Here is a 19586-nt window from a genome sequence, read left to right on the forward strand (position 1 = left end):
ACTGCCATTCTGTTTTCCACAGTGGCTACACCAGTTTGCAGTCCTGCCAACAGTGAAGGAGGGTTCCCTTAAGAATTAGTTTTTCATTCTCCCTACTCTTCTGCACATAGAGCCTTCATCAGTTCCAACCTTTAAGCACATGTTTTGGGGTTTTTGTTTGTTTGTTTGCTTTTTTAATTTGGCTTCCCTTATAGCTCAGTTGGTAAAGAATCTGCCTTCAATGCAGGAGATCCTGGTTCAATTCCTGGATTGGGCGGATCTGCTGGAGAAGGGATAGGCTACCCACTCCAGTATTCTGGGGCTTCCCTTGTGGTTCAGCTGTTAAAGAAGCCACCTACAATGTTAGAGACCTGGCTTCAATCCCTGGGTTGGGAAGATCCCCTGGAGAAGGGAAAGCCTGCCCACTCCAGTATTCTGGACTGGAGAATTCCATGGACTATACAGTCCATGGGGTCTCAAAGAGTCGGACATGACTGAGCGACTTTCATTCATTCATTCATTTGGAATTTTTTTTTTTTTTTTGCAAACATTAGGGAAAAATATTTCTTCTCCAAGTTCTGGGCATTATATTGAAGAGGATAAGGAGATTTTCAAGTCAAACATACATCTCCTTAAAGTGTGGCTTTATTCTTTAGTGTATGACTTTTCTCAGCATCAGTCTTGTCCTTTGTAAAATGCAGATAAAGTAAGGCAGTTGTAAAAAAAGTGCCAAGCACATTGCCTGCTACAGAGTAGGCATTTCATATATCTTCATTCTCTTCCTCTCTTTCATCTGCCAATTCCTTTTGCTAGATTGGAATACCTTTCATTTTCATCCAGTTTTCTGCATTCCAGATAGAAACGTGAAGAAATACTGCACAGTCCCCTCGTCACACAGCCTCTCAGAGATTCTGAGAAAGTGAGGCTTACAACCACTCAGGTCTCTCTCACCCTGAGAGGCATTGGTATAGTTTTGCCCTGAGCCCTGGCTCTACTAACTGGAACAGCTCAACCTTCCACCTTTTTTTCCCACTCTTCCTGTGTCCGTGCCTCTCCCTATCTTTGCTCTTGAGAGAAAGGACAAGTTTTGAGGGTTCATCCCACATCAAAGCTGGGTGCAGAGTGTTAAGTATTCTCCACAAGAGGTGACTCACACTTGGGATTTGGTGATGCTCAGTGATTATCCTGGAGAACTGGAGGAGTCACAGCAGAAAGGCCACATCGTGTTACACAGAGGTGTGCCACCCCATGACACCAATTGTCACCGCTGCTCTCGAATCTCCTCCACAGAGGGCCAACTCCAGGCTCTGCCGGCACACGCCGCACCCCTGGGATGCAGACTCTGGTTTTCTGTCCCCACAATCATCTCACTCAGGAAACAGCTCTGCTTAAAAGAGCTGAGGAAGTCCTCAACACCCATAGAACACTGAAGAAAAAAACTTTTCTTCAGTTTCACTGGATATACCACACTTACAGATTTACACTTGGAAAGTCTTGTATCACCATCTTTTTTTCACTTAATTTCTCCTTCTCCACCCTCAGCCATCACCAAAGACAACCACAGTGTCTCTACTGGGAACCCCTGCTAATACTTTCATGGATCTTTAAAATCAGAGTAGAGCCCCAAAACCCTTCAAAATTCTTACCAGAATGACTATTCTGAGTGGAACATTTAGATACAGTACTTGACAGGTGGAGTCAAGAAGCCTATGCCTTAGCATCCCTGTGTGGCTTCTTGTCAAGAAATCTGCAAGTAATTCACAACACAGGTTATGGCCGTCCACAACCTCTCCACCATGAAGCACCACTCAGACTTGATTCACTTTTATTATACTTTTGCTGACTTAGAGTTGATTCCAACCCCTTCTCTGGCCCCATCATTCAATTTTTAAATCCCATCAATGATCTCACTCCAAGATATGAAACATCCACATTGAGGATAACTGTCTTTTTCAAACTGTCTGTGAAGACAGTAAGTCAAAACAGAGCAAAACAGGCTGAAAGTGGAAAATTCCAGGGGCCCCCAAGCAGTGTTGAGGCTTGGCTAAATTCAGATTTGCATAATTGTCTAGTCAAGTTTTTCCTTCCATTGTGCCAATTAATGTCACTAAATGCAAAGGGTCATCAATCACATTAATCACAGGTCATCTGGGAGGAAACATATTCCCAGTTACAGAACATTTTGTTAATATGCAGCTATACAGGAGAATGTGGATAAGTTCCAAACACAGAATGTATTGTTACCCTTCAAAGAATGGCATTAGAAGATTAAAGGCTAACTTTTATATCCATTAACCAACAAATGTGTCCAGAGGAAGTACACTTCTGAAAATAAGAGTATTCCAGCCAGAAGTGCAAGAACTAGAGCACTTTGCTAATTTAAAGAGCCCTACCCCCAATATCTTTGGAAGGACGGATGCTAAAGCTGAAACTCCAGTACTTTGGCCACCTGATGTGAAGAGTTGACTCATTGGAAAAGACTCTGATGCTGGGAGGGATTGGGGGCAGGAGGAGAAGGGGACGACAGAGGATGAGATGGCTGGATGGCATCACTGACTCGATGGACGTGAATCTGAGTGAACTCCGGGAGTTGGTGATGGACAGGGAGACCTGGTGTGCTGCAATTCATGGGGTTGCAAAGAGTCAGACACAACTGAGCGACTGAACTGACTGACTGACCCCCACACAGACTTCCACAATTATATTTTAAAATTTGCAAAACATATTTACTCAGTAATCATTCAGCTGTTCATGAACACATTACATCACAGGCATGTGTTCTCCCAACCTGTTGTACAATCCTACGGAAGTTAGTTGTTGATTTACTTTGTTCATGAAGCCTAAAACAGAACTTTAGCATTATAGAATGTGAGATCCAACCTGATAAAGAGCTTATTTAAAAGTTAAAGTTACCTGTTATGACGCTTTTGATAATCATTCATTATAAAAGAAAAGTGGTAAATATTCTTCAAATACATTTGCTGATGTGGTTGTCATTTCCTGTTATATGACTTTGCCTTTTCAGTTCTAAGAAAGATTTTTCAAATTGCCCTGCAATTTAGATAGTCTGCCACTAAATGACAGCTAAGTGTTTAAGTGGGCCTTTTATTAAGTAATTTTTGTCTAACCATTCTTTTTAAAACTTCTATAGATTCCGTTTTTAACTTAGCAGTACTTCTGAAAAAGGATTCAATTATTTGCTTTCTTCTCCAAGTGACACCTGTATATCTTTCTATAATGCCATGTCTTCAACAATATTTCAGTTATAATGAACTTTCGAAGAGAAACAACAGTAGGTCCAGAAGCCAGGGTCCTGAGTCTAGAGAAGCACCTTGTTCTTAGTTAGCTACAGGATATTAAAATAAATTCTAGTCATTTCTTCAACACTTCAAGAAACTGTATCACCTCTCTGAATGCAGAAATTAAAATGATTATCAACAATCACTGTGGTTAGGAACTGAATGGAGGGATGCATATACCCCAGGGGCTGTTTCCCTTTGCCTGGCCGCATAACCCCCAATAACAAAACCCAATCATGTGAAAATATTTACAAACATGTCTGAATATTGTCTCCTCATTAGTAGCATATAAGTTAGATTTATGTAGAATGTTCAAATTGAAGAGATTTGGAGAGAAAGCCAGATTGTCTATTTACCGGCTCAGAATGTGAGGTTCAGACATGTCACGTGACCTGTCCAGTTTCCTCAGAGCTCAGAGGTGGACTGTGAAGCCAAGATGCCAGATGTCCACTGTACTTTGTCCCTCACCCACATGCAGAAGGACCGTGTCACAGCCTTTATCTCCCAGGAGGGAATGTCTGGATAATAGCAAGAGCCATGACCAAGCACAGGATTTTTTTCTGAACCATACACAGAATCAAAAATCCAAAAAAAAAATTTTCTTTATCAGTACAAGAGTTTCAACTAAATCTCCCAGAGTACTCTGAGATATTGATAAATTGCCCATGACTTCCTAGATGGACTACTAAGCTAATCTTTGATGAATCAAAATTTCCTCAGATTTTACATAACCAGATTCTCATAAGTGATATAGTGTTAATTGGGCTATAATCCCAAAAGACAGAAGTTTCTATTTTACTTTTTACGTAATTTTATTACTTTTGCATCTTAAATTTTCTTGTTTGTTTTTTCCCTAGGAAATACATTAGTATGAAGGATTCTTGTCTGCCTTGTTATGACAATTTTTCCCTAATCAGTACTTCCGAAATGTAACACTCCAATTTGGGGCAAAAATCATATGTAATTTCAGGGCTACCACTGATTCTTGCTGACATTCTTGTCCAGTAGCTGAGTTGTATCCAACTCTTTGTGACCCCATGGACTGCAGCACAGCAAGCTTCCCTGTCCTTCACGATATTATCATTTCAAATACTTCATAAACATTATTTACAGCAATTAGAAGGCTTCAGCTTACCATATATGTTGATTTTTGTAATTATCTGGGAGAAAGTGAGACTTAGTCACTTTCAACAGATCTTAGTTTAATAACTAGTTTTGCTTTTATATGTGAGCTGTATGACCTTATTACTTTGCTTCTCTGAGCTCAGTTGCCATCCATCAGTGAAATGGGAATAGTAACACCTGTTCCACAGATCTCACTGGAACATGAACATAAAATGGTTTAAGGGCAATGAAAGTATTTTGTTAATTTCAAGAAATTAAGCAATTAACTGCTATCAGGACTCCACTCAGGATTCAGGGTGTTGACAAGAAAGTGGCATTTTTCCCCTGGAAGATCTTGATCGTTTAGATCAAGTACAGCAAAGAACAACAACAACAACAACAAAAAAACAGATATTGAAAAAGTAATTTTGTGTCTACACTTGAGACGAGGCCAACACACCACTTCTGCACTGGACTCTTGTTCCCTATTCAAGAACATAGCTCTTCCAATTGTCTTCTTTCTCCATCTGGATCATAAAAGTTCACCTCTCCATGAGGATTGTTCCCTAAGCAAACAAAGATGCTGTAATGTCTCTCATCTTTAAAAAAAAAAAAAATTGATTCTTCCTCCCCCTCTGATAGCCCTTCTGCTTTTCTATTCCTTTTCCCAGAAAAACTCTCAAAAGGTATGCTTATAACCTCTATCCATTTTTTCCATCTTCCCTTGAACCCACTCCAAACAGGCTTGCCTAATAAATGAAAGTTTTTATTTGCATAAATAAATAATGCTTTTCTCCAAAAATACTTATTTCCTCTTACTCATGCTTTTCTGTCTTGTAGTTGGTCTCCAAGTTTACAAAAATAGTCTAAGAGGGTTGTTTTAACTGTGTATATTTTGTCTTTGCTCTTTCACTTTCTTGAGTCCTGATCTGTAAAATCAGTTAGTACATTTTACTAGGCATTAAAGAAGGCAACGGCACCCCACTCCAATACTCTTGCCTGGAAAATCCCATGGACGGAGGAGCCTGGTGGGGTGCAGTCCATGAAGTCTCGAAGAGTCAGACAGGACTAAGCAACTTCACTTTCACTTTTCACTTTCATGCATTGGAGAAGGAGATGGCAACCCACTCCAGTGTTCTTGCCTGGAGAATCCCAGGGACAGGGGAGCCTGGTGGGCTGCCATCTGTGGGGTCACACAGAGTCGGACACGACTGAAGTGACTTAGCAGTGCCTGGGAAGGATGGGGAAAGGTAGAGAGTGACTGCTAATAGGTATAGAGTTTCTTTTTGGGATGATAAAAATGTCCTTAAATTAGATTGTGATAATGGTTGCAAAACCCTTGAGTTGTACACTTTAAGTGGGTGAACTTAATTATATGTAAATTATATCTCTATAAAGTAATGTACAATTTAATGTCATCAGTCACAAGTCCAGTTGGTAGCCTGTTCCTCTGGTATGTTGTGTCAAGAATGGCAGTTAACCTCTGTGGCCTTCCTCTAAAAACTCCATAACTTCACTTCAACCATGAGGAAAACATCATCCAAACTCAAGCTGGAGGATATTCTATAAAATGCCTCACCAGTAATGCTCCTCAAAACTATCAAGAACATCAAATGAAGGAAAATTAGAGAAATGGTCACAGCCCAGAGGAACCTGAGGAGACGTAATGACTAAATATACTGCGTGGGATCCTGGAACAGAAAAAAGGGCATGAAATCTGTATCAAGTATGGAGTTGGCTAATTCTGTGTAAGGATTGTCATTAATTGTGACAAAGTAAATGCACCATACTAGTGTAAGGTCTTAGTAATAGTGGAAATTTGATGTTGAGTATTTGGACACTCTGTGACAATTCTATAAATCTAACAGTGTTTTCTTAAAGGCAAGATACGAATGTTAGCTAATAGCTTTAGAACTTGTAGGAAGAGTCATAGAGATGGTAGTTAGGAAAACAAGTCTCTCAGCAGCCTAGAATAGAGAACGTAGTTAGCCTCTGGCTTTTCACAGGCAGCACACATGTGCAAAGTTAAACTTGAATCCATTCAAGGAGCTGTACTCTCAACCTGAACAATAAGATAGACACCTATCCAGTTTACATCTTTGTTTAAAAAAATTTTTAAGGAAGAAAATAAATACTTTTTAAAAGTATTTATTTCCTTTTTTAAAGGCAAAAAAGAAATATTTTTATTTAGAGATTTTATAAAGATAACAAATGAGGTTTTGAGAATTGAGTTAAAACTTCTTTGTGAGAACTCTATACCACTTATTCCATATAATTAAATATTGAAAGAGTAAAACATCTATTGGGTTAATGGGGGAGGTTTCATGCATATGTGCTTAGTTGCTCAGGCATGTCTGACTCTTTGTGACCCCATGGACTGTAGCCCATCAGGTTCCTCTATCCATAGGATTCTCCAGGCAAGAATACTAGAATGGGTAGTCTTTCCCTTCTCCAGGGAATCTTCCTGACCCAGGGATCAAACCCCTGTCTCCGGCATTGTCAGATGGATTCTTTGCCATCTGAGCCACCAGGGAAGCCCAAAATATCTATAGCCAGGGCTTGATTTTAAAGTTTCACGCTGGTCCACATGAAAAAAACAGCCCTTCACCATGGTGGCCAAGGACAGAGACCTGCCCAGCTTAGACCCTCCTGTTCCCAGCCCCCTCTCCTCAACCATCTCTGTAGGCAGCTTCTCAAGCTAAACACTGTTTTACTTAACTGATTCTTATGACCTCTTTTCCTGGTCCTCAATATACTCTGCAAAAATGGCTGCCTGTTTCTTCATTGACTTCTTAGCTCCATGAAGCTGATGTTTTTAGGACTCAACACTGCATCTCCTTTGGCAGCTGTCCTAACAGAGGGAATACCAAGTACCCCACAGAAAATGATGGCTTTTGTAATGGTTTCCACAAGCTTCCTAGAGAAAGAGGTCACTCTACTTCTTTCCATGGTCTGCAGCTGAAACTTGCACACTAAATTACTTCTGGTCCTCATATCATGCCTCACTATCTCATGCCTCCAGCTTGTCACACACACCCGATCTCTGCAGTAACACTTGTCCAGTCTCTCTTTACCTTCAGATTTTGGCTTAACTATCACTGACACCAAACCCTCACTCACCAATCCTCAACCCCAAATCCAGATCAGGGGCTCTCATAGAACCAAAACTTTCTTCTCTCTTAGCATTGATTGCATTATATCAGACTGTAAAATACATGAAGCCACTGGCAATGTGTTTCTGGGTTACTGTCAAATCCTTAAGAGCTAGAAGATTAACTGGTACCCAGTAGGAATGCAAATGAACCTACTGAAATAAATGGATAAATAAATTCCAAACCAATCAAAAATATATGATAAGATCATTTCCCCCTGAAAACTGTTTCATGCTGTTTCTCAAAGACCAGTAGGTCCTGGGGAAGAGGCTTCTATAAAGAAATAATCTTTCAACTCATTGCATATCTGATGCACTTCCCCAGCAAAATGTCAGTGCTTAAAAACAATGGCCCACTACAATATTGTAAAGTAATAAGCCTCCAATTAAAATAAATAAATTAATTTAAAATTAAAAAATAAAATCACACACACACATACACACAAAAAAAAAACAATGGCCCAAAGATATTTTCAAATTTGCATTTTTGTCACTTATTTGGAATCACAACAGAAGTAAAACTTCAACAACCAACAGCGAAATTAATTGGGTATGAAAGACAGTCTCCAGGACATTTCCTTTCTAGGTGTTTGCTCCTATATTAAGAAACTGTTAAAAATCCAAGCTATGGCTACACTAAACACTTGTAAACATTTTAGAAAGTGATTAAATGCAACTAGAGATATTTGGAATTGACTAAAATAGTTCTGAGTGAAATTAAATATATTCTTTATCAGCCCACTGGGGACAATGTATTCTCTATCAGCCCACTGGGGACATTTTTTCCTCTGGATCAGTCATAGAAACATCGTTGTATTTGTTTCATTCCACATGCCTTAAAATTTTTAAAAATATATTTCAAACAAAAAGCTGAAATGTATTAAGGATTCATTTTACTAATTAATCTCTATTTAAAAGGGATTTTTAATGTTAAAAAAATTAAATGTTTACAAAAATTCTCTACCAATACTTTGGAGTGTTAAAACACAGAAAAGGATCATGTTTCCATATTTTGAAATAATTATTTCTATATCTGAATTTACTCAGCATTTATTGAGGGCTGTCTTATGTCACGTGTGTATGCTCAGTTCGTGTCCGACTATTTGCGATCCTATGGACTGTAGCCCACCAGGCTCTTCTGTCCTTGGGATTTCCGAGGCAAGAATATTGGAGTATTCTTGGAGTGTTCTGGAGTTGTCATTTCCTTCTCCAGTGGATCTTCCTGACCCAGGGATTGAACCCACATGTGCTGGCATCTCCTGTGTTGCAGGTGGATTCTTTACCTACTGAGCCACCTAAGTAGCCCTCTCTTATGTCACATACTGAATTAAATCCCCAAGGAAAGAGAAATGAACAGACTTCACTCATGTCCTGAAGAAAGTTCACCATCTATTGGACAGGTGGACAAATATAACTCATTGAAATAAGAAGTGTGGGGAGTGATGCCAAAGTATACATGGGGGGCACGTGGCAGAGGTGCTAACCTAAAAACTGACTGCTTTCCTCTAAGACAATGGAAGTTGCTCCTGCACTCGCATTAAGTAAAAACATGTTGGTAGATATTAAATGTGGATTTAATGTTTTACCTGAAAATTTTGTAGGGAAAAACTAAACAGATAAAATTCAATCTTAAAGTTCAGAAATTTGGCAGCAATAAATAAGTTGGAATTATACTTAGAAGAAGTTGAATGTTTTTGGCACCATATGGGGATAACATAGTAGAAATCTCATTAATGAAAATGAGTCTCACAGTGAGAGCAAACTATAAAGAAAAGAGCATGGGCTTTGGCTTAAGCAGACTTAGCTTGAATCATGGCTGTTCTTTACTAGCTATGTGTCTTTAGACAATCACATAGATTCTCTAAACCTCAGTTTCTTCGTATGCAAAATACTAGCTTACACATTAATAAGTATTAAATAAGATCATGTTTACATATCTTTATGACAGACCATTATAAAGACTCAAATGTAATGCTGGCATTCCAACTGTAAATTAAGCCAGGGGCTCGAATATAGGATGCTCAGTCCTTGGCACGGAGTGGAAGGATGTTGGCAAATGTGAAGCAGTGGCCTGATGTCAGAGAACCTGAAGTACCAGGCGGTGGACAAAGCAGAGACGTGAGTGATGACGATGATGACAAAGATGATAATTACCATGGTTCCTTCCAAAGCTCAGAATACTTATCACTGAATTAAGCTTTTAATTTCCTAGGATCAATTAAAGTATTGACTCCTAATCTTCAATGTCAGCTTAAGAAAAAGCAGGCTTCCATTAACCTCTTGTCTGAATAGATCCTCCTTGAAAGAAGGCAGGATCTCTGAAATGTTTTACTAGGTATTATATTAGTCAATGGGAATATCACTTTCTACTGAACAACTTCTGTGCCCCAGTAAGCCAAATATAAAATATAATTATCCTACCTGCACCGAGTCAGTAAAACAGTGAACAGTGATCAGCCAGGGCATGAGGTAGAGCGGGAGGGCTTGGGGGACATTCTTCAAGGGCAGAGAGAGCTTCCAGAAAGTGATCAAATGGGCCTGGAAGCCATGGAAACACAGTAACTTGAGACTGGGTGGATAGATAGTACTTAGGTTCCATTGCGGAGAAGTTGTAGGAGCTATTTAAAAAAAAGATATTAGTGGTTCAAAAAGCTATGAAGGCTATGCTGTCCATAAGTGGGCTTCCCTGGTGGTTCAGATGGTAAAGAATCTGCCTGCAATGCGGGAAACCTGGGTTCGATCCCTGGGTTGGGAAGATCCCTCGGAGAGTGGAACAGCTACCCTCTCTAGTACACTGGCCTGGAGAATTCCATGGACAGAGGAGCCTGACAGGCCACAGTCGATGGGGTTACACAGAGTCAGATAAAAATTAGAAGTTTTACAGCAAATGGTATTTGGGAAGCTCAGAAAGGAGACAACTGCTATAGAATAACAGCAAGAGGACAGCATTGCCCCCACAATGCAGGATTTGTGGGAGTGCCTGGGGTGGACAAGATACGGTTAAAGGGTAAGACAGAGTCCCAGAATCAGAAGGAGTATTAGTGGGGAAAAAGAAGGTATTCTAACAGAGAAGAGTAAGATGGATCCTGTCATCAGTACTAAGTCCAAGGAGCTGAATTTATAGTGGCTACTAATAACGGAGTAAATATCTAGCTGTGGAATCCTTATTTCTACACAGTGGGATCTCTCTTGATGCCAGAACAAGCTAGAGGCTGGCAGTGGGGGCTTCAGAAAAGCAGCTGGGAGGTTAAAGGAGGACCCATCAGTCCCTCCTATTTCAAGTATTTTCAAGTTCAGAACATCTAGAAAGTCTGGGCTGAGCAAGCTGAACTTTTTCAAACACTGCAAGGGACTAAAGATAACTGAAAACTGATTTTAAAATATGTAAAGTGTTGCTCTTGAAGAAAAGGTGAGTAAAGATGGGATTGGATCCAAGGTCTCCTACTGCTTACCGCAGACACTTCTCATGCCTCGGGTCATATTCTCAGATTGCGATTTCAGCTGTGACTTCATGGCTATCGTGGGTGGTCCCTGCTCTCAGAGAACATTGCACTTTATCCACGATCTTCTGACTGTCTCTCCTCTTCTCCGCCTCAAGATTCTCTCTGAAGCCCCCGGAAGTTTCCAGACAGGAGAATCCTGGAGGTACAGGGCAATTTAAATAAGGCACCTCTCAACAAAGGGCAGTTGGTGAATAAATGCCTCCCAAGCTGGACAAGTGATCCAAATATATCACTTGACCCAAAATTTTCCAGAGTGGGAGCTGTCAAAAATACATCTTGTTTTGGCTTTTTCTCCTCTGTCCATTCTGTCCTCTGTGCCTTTAATCCTGTTCCCTGGGTTCATCTCCCAAATAAACTGCCCTCACCCAAGTCCTTGCCTTGGGACTAAAGTTTGGAAGAAGGCAGAGAGGGAGTCGTCTTATTTTCATACTTTGGTCCAGTTTTGTTTTAATTTGTGTTTGCACTGCTTTTCTGTTTCTCCATAGGTCACCAAGATGCTGGCAGTGGTTGTCATCCTGTTTGCCCTTTTATGGATGCCCTACAGAACCCTTGTGGTTGTCAACTCATTTCTCTCCAGCCCTTTCCAAGAAAATTGGTTCTTGCTCTTTTGCAGAATTTGCATTTATCTCAACAGTGCCATCAACCCAGTGATTTACAATCTCATGTCTCAGAAATTTCGTGCGGCCTTCAGAAAGCTCTGCAACTGTAAGCAGAAGCCAGTGGAGAAACCGGCTAACTACAGCGTGGCCCTAAATTACAGCGTCATCAAGGAGTCTGACCATTTCAGCACAGAGCTGGATGACATTACCGTCACTGACACTTACTTGTCTGCCACAAAGGTGTCTTTTGATGACACCTGCTTGGCTTCTGAAGTAACCTTCAGCCAAAGTTGATTGATGGAGTAGAGAAAATGGATGATAAAGAAAATGGGAATCTGTGCAGTTATCAACCCAAGAGAGGAAACAGCCAATTACTTGTATGTGACGACAGAGCAGACAAATTCTTTGCTGACGCTCTAATAAATCCTGGCCCAAGGTACTCTATCCCATGAGAATGATTCTGTTTCATTCTCATATCAAAAAAATTCATCATAAAAAAAATTGAGCAGATCTGTGAAAGATCCAGATGGTGGAAACTTTCATTTAGAGACGTTTCACTGTATATTCTGGGGCTGTGAATTTTAGATAAAATCAAGGCATCGATTTACCTATTCAGTATAACTTTATCAAATGTTTTTTCTCACCCCTTCCAGATTATTTATACATTTGAGAATTTGGCAACATAAAAAATTTTAATGTTTTCATTTAGCATTTCACTTTAATAATGTACAGTGCTGTCTTCATGAATATCTGAAACTACAGTGAAATATAGAAAAAGACACTTTATTTGTTGAGTAAAAATGAGATTTCAGACAAATATATTCACTGCTTTTAAAATGTCATAATGCCTATAAAATTATGAGTTGTTTTTTATATTTTACAAAGTAGATGGTCATCATTCAGCTTTAGTGTAAATAACCAAAACCTCAACATAACCAAAATTACTAATTGAAAAGACATGTAGATTTGATATTTAAATAAGTCCAGTTCTACACTCTTCAAGCCTTCGAAATGATGGGTAAGACCAGAGAAATAACTAGATGAAATAACTGTGAAGATACAGACACATAATTAATATTGAAAAGTATAACCAAGACAAGAGCAAGGTTTTACTTTTTCCTCTGAAACTTTTAAGGAAGAAAATCCTATTTTTGAGCATTCCCATGTATAAACTACTGAGCCATGTCAAGCAAATCCTTCTAGTTGAATCTAGCTTAAAAGTCTGAAACATTCTCAAAAGCTTAGTTGCTATTCTAAGTGACCAAAGGCTGACTATTACACTTCCAGATGAAGACCCCACTGAGCATTGTAGTCACTGGATTTTAACTTGTCTGCAAGTGTCTTTCCTGCCTTCCTACTTGTCTTTTGTAGGTTCTTCTTTTCTTTTTTTTCCCAAATGCTTGTGATTGTGATATTTTGTTTACAGATTCTAAATCAAAGCAATGAAAAATCTTGTCAGCATTATGTTCAATAGAGCTAAAATTGATTTCATCTCACTGTTAATATATCTTCACAGTTACAACTTAGGCCTGCTCTTCTATTCCAGTAATTATTAGAGAGATGTAAATGTGAATCTCTCAGGTCCTGCTTTAATCCCTTTTGGTTGACTCATCTACTAAGATCTGGCTAATCAGTATCTCTGTGTCAAAATGGCCCTCGGTGTTGATTCAGAAATAGCTGAATTTTAATGATTGGGTTGAAAAGTACTGGGTACTTTTAAGTGCTTGCAAAGACTGGCATTTTCCCTCTCCAGGGTATATCCCTACCTTGTGACTTTTTTCTGAAACCTATTGCTAATGATCATTACACACAAATATCTTGTTTATGAGGAATGTGTTACTCAGTTTTGGAAACTTCAGCTTTTAAATGCCACTTCATGGAGACTCTGCCATCTAAAACAATCCCAAATATGCTTTGGTGAAAATTGGCCTCATCTACTCCATGAAAACATTCTTATCCTGTCACTGTGGCAGTAAAAAAAAATGCAAGCAAACATTTATAGGAAATGCCCTAAAAGTCTGTATGCATGACATGAAGAAATCTATTTTAAGTGACTTTTCATCCTGGATTAAAGATTGAATTTGGAATCATAGAGCACTAGAGTGACCCAACCCCAAATCACACATGCATGTGTCCAGATGCATACAAACGCATGCTTCTAGTTCCGTAAGTTACTTAACAAGGGAGATTGGAATATGCTAGATTTTTCTGATAACAGGAAAGAACTGCTGTCTTTGAACATCTACTATGTCTCAGGCATGCTCAGTTCAGTCACTCAGTCGTGTCCGACTCTTTGTGACCCCATGAATCGCAGCACGCCAGGCCTCCCTGTCCATCACCAACTCCCAGAGTTCACTCAGACTCACGTCCATCGAGTCAGGGATGCCATCCAGCCATCTCATCCTCTGTCGTCCCCTTCTCCTCCCGCCCTCAATCCCTCCCAGCATCAAAGTCTATTCCAACGAGTCAACTCTGCATGAGGTGGCCAAAGTACTGGAGTTTCAGCTTTAGCATCATTCCTTCCAAAGAAATCCCAGGGCTGATCTCCTTCAGAATGGACTGGATGGATCTCCTTGCAGTCCAAGGGACTCTCAAGAGTCTTCTCCAACACCACAGTTCAAAAGCATCAATTCTTCGGCGCTCAGCCTTCTTCACAGTCCAACTCTCACATCCATACATGACTACTGGAAAAACCAGTCCAACTCTCACATCCATACATTACTGCTGGAAAAAAACCATACCCTTGACTAGACGGACCTTAGTCGGCAAAGTAATGTCTCTGCTTTTGAATATGCTATGTAGGTTGGTCATAACTTTTCTTCCAAGGAGTAAGCGTCTTTTAATTTCATGGCTGCAATCACCATCTGCAGTGATTTTGGAGCCCCCAAAAATAAAGTCTGACACTATTTCCACTGTTTCTCCATCTATTTCCCATGAAGTGATGGGACCGGATGCCATGATCTTCATTTTCTGAACGTTGAGCTTTAAGCCAACTTTTTCACTCTCCTCTTTCACTTTCATCAAGAGGCTTTTTAGTTCCTCTTCACTTTCTGCCATAAGGGTGGTGTCATCTGCATATCTGAGGCATGCTAGTAGATATTTAATCAACAATGTCTTCATCACAGTCTCACTACAGCTGTGATTTTCTTATGATAAGGCCAGGGATCAGGGATCAATTCCCTAAACTGTGTAGATGTTAGGCAGAGAAAATGAAGAAATGTCTTTCTTTTTTCTTTTCCTTTTTTTTCAAGCTAGCATGCTGATTAACATTCTTGTGACCTGATGGCATAAGTAATATATATATACTTTGCAGAATGATAATAATTAGATATTGAAAATATTATGATTAGTTTTATATGTTAGTCACAGAATATAATATACTCTTCCTATCTTTGGAGCTTAATATATGGCCTCAGTGTTTGTTTTAATGCTTAAAAAGTTATTTGCTAATAATCTGTTAGTTTTAGACCACATGGGAAATTCAAAAGAACACAGTTCATAGTGTTTCCACTCTAAAGCAAATGCCATTATGAAGTTAAAAATTCCCATGCAATATCCAATAAACATTTGGGTTTACACAGCACCAATCTAACTTTTTAAGATATTCTTTATTACACTGTACTAAATCAAAAATATTGCCTTAAATAATGAAAAGTTAACAAATGATCAAATGAAAAATAAAAAGCTACATTAAAGATTGTTGAAGGAGTGAATTAATGTTATTAAGGCCTCACCTAATAAAATTCCTTGAGTTATTTTATTACTTCCAATTTCATTAATTGCTGAGTGTCTTTGATTAGATCTTGCACCTAACGTAATTAGGTAAAGAGCGCAGATAATTAATAAAACAAGCAGACATAAATTTCCACTTCAGAATTCTCCATCAGTATCATGAGTATATTTCTAGACGTTCTCTCCAATATAAATATTCTAAATGATGAGAAATGAGAAAAGTGTAAACTCTACAATTATTCTTAAACAACCCAAATGCATAAAACAATGTAACTTAACAATAAACCAAAATAAAAGGCTGCTTTGAGCTAAACAATTAGTTAAATCAAAGGAAGCTACAGTCATAAAACTTAAGTGGATACTTCAATTGTTTCTTTTTTATAATGAAATAACAATGAAAACATATCTTAGTAATGCTGAATTCACATGGTTTTGAACTACTCAAAGAATCAGAGTTATATCACTGTTGTTATTATTGTTCAGCTTCTGTCATGTCTGGCTCTTTGTGACTCCATGGACTGTAGCACACCAGGCTCCTCTGTCCACTATCTCCTGGAGTTTGCTCAAATGCATGTCCATTGAGTCAGTAATGCTGTCTCATCCTCTACTGCCCCCTTCTCCTCCTGCCTTCAATCTTTCCCAGCTTCAGGGTCTTTTCCAATCAGTCAGTTCTTTGCATCAGGTGGCCCAAGTATTGGAGCTTCAGCTTTAGCATCAGTCCCTCCAATGAATATTCAGGGTTGATTTCCTTTAGGATGGACTGGTTGGATCTCCTTGCAGTCCAAGGGACTCTCAAGAGTCTTCTCCAACACCACAGTTCAAAAGCATCAGTTCTTCAGCACTCATCCTTCTTTATGGTCCAACTCTCACATCGGTACATGACAACTGGAAAAGCCATAGCTTTGACTACATGGACCGTCACCAGCAAAGTGATGTCTCTGCTTTATTGATATACTGTCTGGGTTTGTCATAGCTTTCTTTCCAAGGAGCAAGTGTCTTTTAATTTCATGGCTGCAGTCACTATTCATGGTAATTTTGGAGACCAAGAAAATTAAATCTATCACTGCTTCCACTTTTTCTCCTTCTATTTGCCATGAGATGATGGGACCAGATGCCATGATATTAGGTTTTTTTGATTTTGAGTTTCAAGCCAACTTTTTCACTCTCATCAAGAGGCTCTTTAGTTTCTCTTCACTTTCTGCCATTAGAGTGGTATCATCTGCATATATGAGTTTGCTGATATTTCTCCCAGCAATCTTGATTCCAGCCTGGGATTCATCCAGCCTGGCATTTCAAATGATGTACTCTGCATAGAAGTTAAATAGAAGGGTGACAATATACAGCCTTGATGTACTCCTTTCACAGTTTTGAAGCAGTCCATTGTCCGGTTCTAACTGACGTGCATACAAGTTTCTCAAGAGGCAGATAAGGTGCTCTGATATTCCCATCTCTTGAAGAATTTTCCACAGTTTGTTGTGATCCACATAGTCAAAGGCTTTAGCATAGTCAGTGAAGCAGAAGTAGCTGTTTCTCTGGAACTCCCTTGCTTTCTCCATGATCCAACAAATGTTGAGAGTTTGATCTCTGGTTCCTATGCCTTTTCAAAACCCAGCTTGTATATCTGGAAGTTCGCAGTTCACACACTGCTGAAACCTAGCAGGAAGGATTTTGAAGATAACCTTGCTAGCAGGTAGAATGAGCACAATTATGAGGTATTTTAAACATTCATTGGCATTACCCTTCTTTGGGATTTGAATGAAAGCTGAACTTTTCCAGTCCTGTGGCCACTGCTGAGTTTTCCAAATTTGCTGACATAGTGAGTGCAGCACTCTAACAGCATCAACTTTTAGGATTTCAAATAGATCTGCTGGAACTCTGTCACCTCCGCTAGTTTTGCTCATAGTAATGCTTCCTAAAGCCCTCACCCTCCAGAATGTCTGACTCTAGGTAAGTGACCACACCATCATGGTTATTCAGGTCATTAAGACCTTTTTTGTATACTTCTCCTGTGTATTCTTGCCACTTCTTCTTACTGTCTTCTGCTTCTGTTAAGTCCTTATCATTTCTGTCCTTTATTGTGTCCATCCTTAAATGAAATGTTCCCATGATATCTCCAATATTCTTGAAAAGATCTCTAGTCTTTCCCATTCTAATTTGTCCTCTATTTCTTTGCATTGTTCATTTAAGAAGGCCTTCTTAATAACCTCCTTGCTATTCTCTGGAACTCTGCACTCAATTGGGTATATCTTTCCCTTTCTTCATTGCCTTTCACTTTTCTTCTTTCCTCAGCCATTTATAAAGTCTCTTCAGACAACCACACTTCCTTCTTGAATTTCTTTTTCTCTGGAATGGTTTTGGTTACTGCCTCCTGCACAGTGTTATTAAGCTCTTGTCCATAGTTCTTCAGACACTCTGTCTACCAGATCTAATCCTTTGAATCTATGCATCACCTCCACTGTATAATTGTAAGAACTTAGGTCATACCTGAATGGCCTAGTAGTTTTTCTTACTTTCTTCAACTTAAGCCTGAATTTTGCAGTATGGACCTCATGATTTGAGCCATAGTCAGCTCCTACTCTTGTTTTTGCTGACTGTATAGACCTTCTCCATCTGCGGCTACAAAGAACATAATCAGTCTGATTTCAGTATTGACCATCTGGTGATGTCCATATGTAGAGTCATCCCTTGGGTTGTTGGAAGAGGGTGTTTGCTATGACCAGTGTGTTGTGTGTTCTCTTGACAAAACTCTGTTCACCTTTGTTCTGCTTCATTTTGCATTCCAAATCCAAATTTTCCTGTTATTAGGATTATATCTTGACTTCCTGCTTTTGTATTCCAATCCCCTAAGATGAAAAGGACATATTTTTTTGTTGTTCATCCTAGAAGGGGTTGTAGGTCTTCATGGAACCATTCAACTTCAGCTTCTTTGCATCAGTGATTGGGGCATAGACTTGGATTACTGTGATGTTTAACGATTTGCCTTGTAAATGAACTGAAATAACTCTGTCAATTTTGAGATTGCACTTAAGCACTGCATTTCAGACTCTTTTGTTGACTATGAGGGCTACTCCCTTTCTTCTAAGGGATTCTTGCCCACAGTTGTAGCTATAATGGTCATCTGAAGCAAATTTGTCCATTCCTGTCTATTTTAGTTGTTGTCAGGGTTCAGTCTTACCATTTCCTGCCTGACCACACCTAACTGACCTTGATTCATGGACCTAACGTTCCAGGTTCCTATGCAATATTGTTCTTTACAGCATTGGACTTTACTTTTACCACCAGACCCATCCACAACTGAGCATCGTTTTCACTTTGGCCCAGCCATTTCATTCTTTCTGGAGCTATTTGTATTAATAATTGGCCTCTGCTCATTCCCAGTAGCATATTGGACACCTTCTGATCTTGTGGCAGGAGGTGGGGGCTCATCTTCAAGTATCATATCTTTTTGTTTGCTCATGGTGTCATGTGGTTCTTGTGGCAAGAATACTGGAGTGAGTTGCCATTTCCTCCTCCAATAGATCATATTTTGTCAGAGCTCTTCACTCCAACTCATCCATCTTGGGTGGCCCTGCATGACATGGCTCATAGTTTCATTGAGCTACACGTGGCCCTTCGCCACAACAAGGCTGTGGTCCATGAAGAGATACATCAGTCTAAACTGTGCTAAATATACAGACATGAAAGAAGAGGGAAAAGATTAATTTTTGGAGAAAAAAAGAAATTTTAAATAGTTTGCCCATGGCTCTGTGAATTCTGTAAATAATATATTCAACATTATTTACATCTCTCAACCACAACTCGCAACAGAGTTGGAATGTTTTTTCATGGATTAAGATGACTGGGTGTAAGTTATGCAGTCACTGCAGGCAATCAGTCCACCCAGGTTCTAAGAACATTTATTTCTAATGTTTGAATTACTTGTTCTCCTTGGAAGAAGCAGAGGATGAACATCTTTAGCAATTTGTTTTCTGTTTATCTGTAGTTGTCCATAGTAAATGACCATCAGAGCCAAGATTCGGCCAAGTGAGTATGTCTTTAGTGTAATACACATGAAGAAGTCTTACTGTACTCTGTAGTAATAAATATATTCTTCTCTCTTTCTCCACCTCCCATATCAAACTCTTCTCTTTCCACAAATAATGGTTTTCCTCAGAGCAGTCAGTTATATCTGACTTCACTGAAGCCTAAACCTGGATATGAACTGTCTTAAGTAAAAGTG

General features: G+C 39.3%; 1 protein-coding gene across 1 annotated transcript in view; it reads left to right on the plus strand.

Moving 5' to 3' along the window:
- Positions 1-11929, plus strand: part of LOC120860680 (thyrotropin-releasing hormone receptor) — a 44374-nt gene extending 32445 nt beyond the window's left edge. The window contains exon 2 of the mRNA XM_040236431.1: positions 11522-11929. Coding sequence (XP_040092365.1) covers positions 11522-11929 — 408 coding nt within the window. The remainder of the gene's footprint in view (positions 1-11521) is intronic.
- The last annotated feature ends 7657 nt before the right edge of the window (positions 11930-19586 follow it).

The sequence above is a fragment of the Oryx dammah genome, unplaced genomic scaffold (assembly GCF_014754425.2).
Source record: "Oryx dammah isolate SB20612 unplaced genomic scaffold, SCBI_Odam_1.1 HiC_scaffold_11163, whole genome shotgun sequence".
NCBI classification, from domain to species: Eukaryota; Metazoa; Chordata; class Mammalia; order Artiodactyla; family Bovidae; genus Oryx; species Oryx dammah.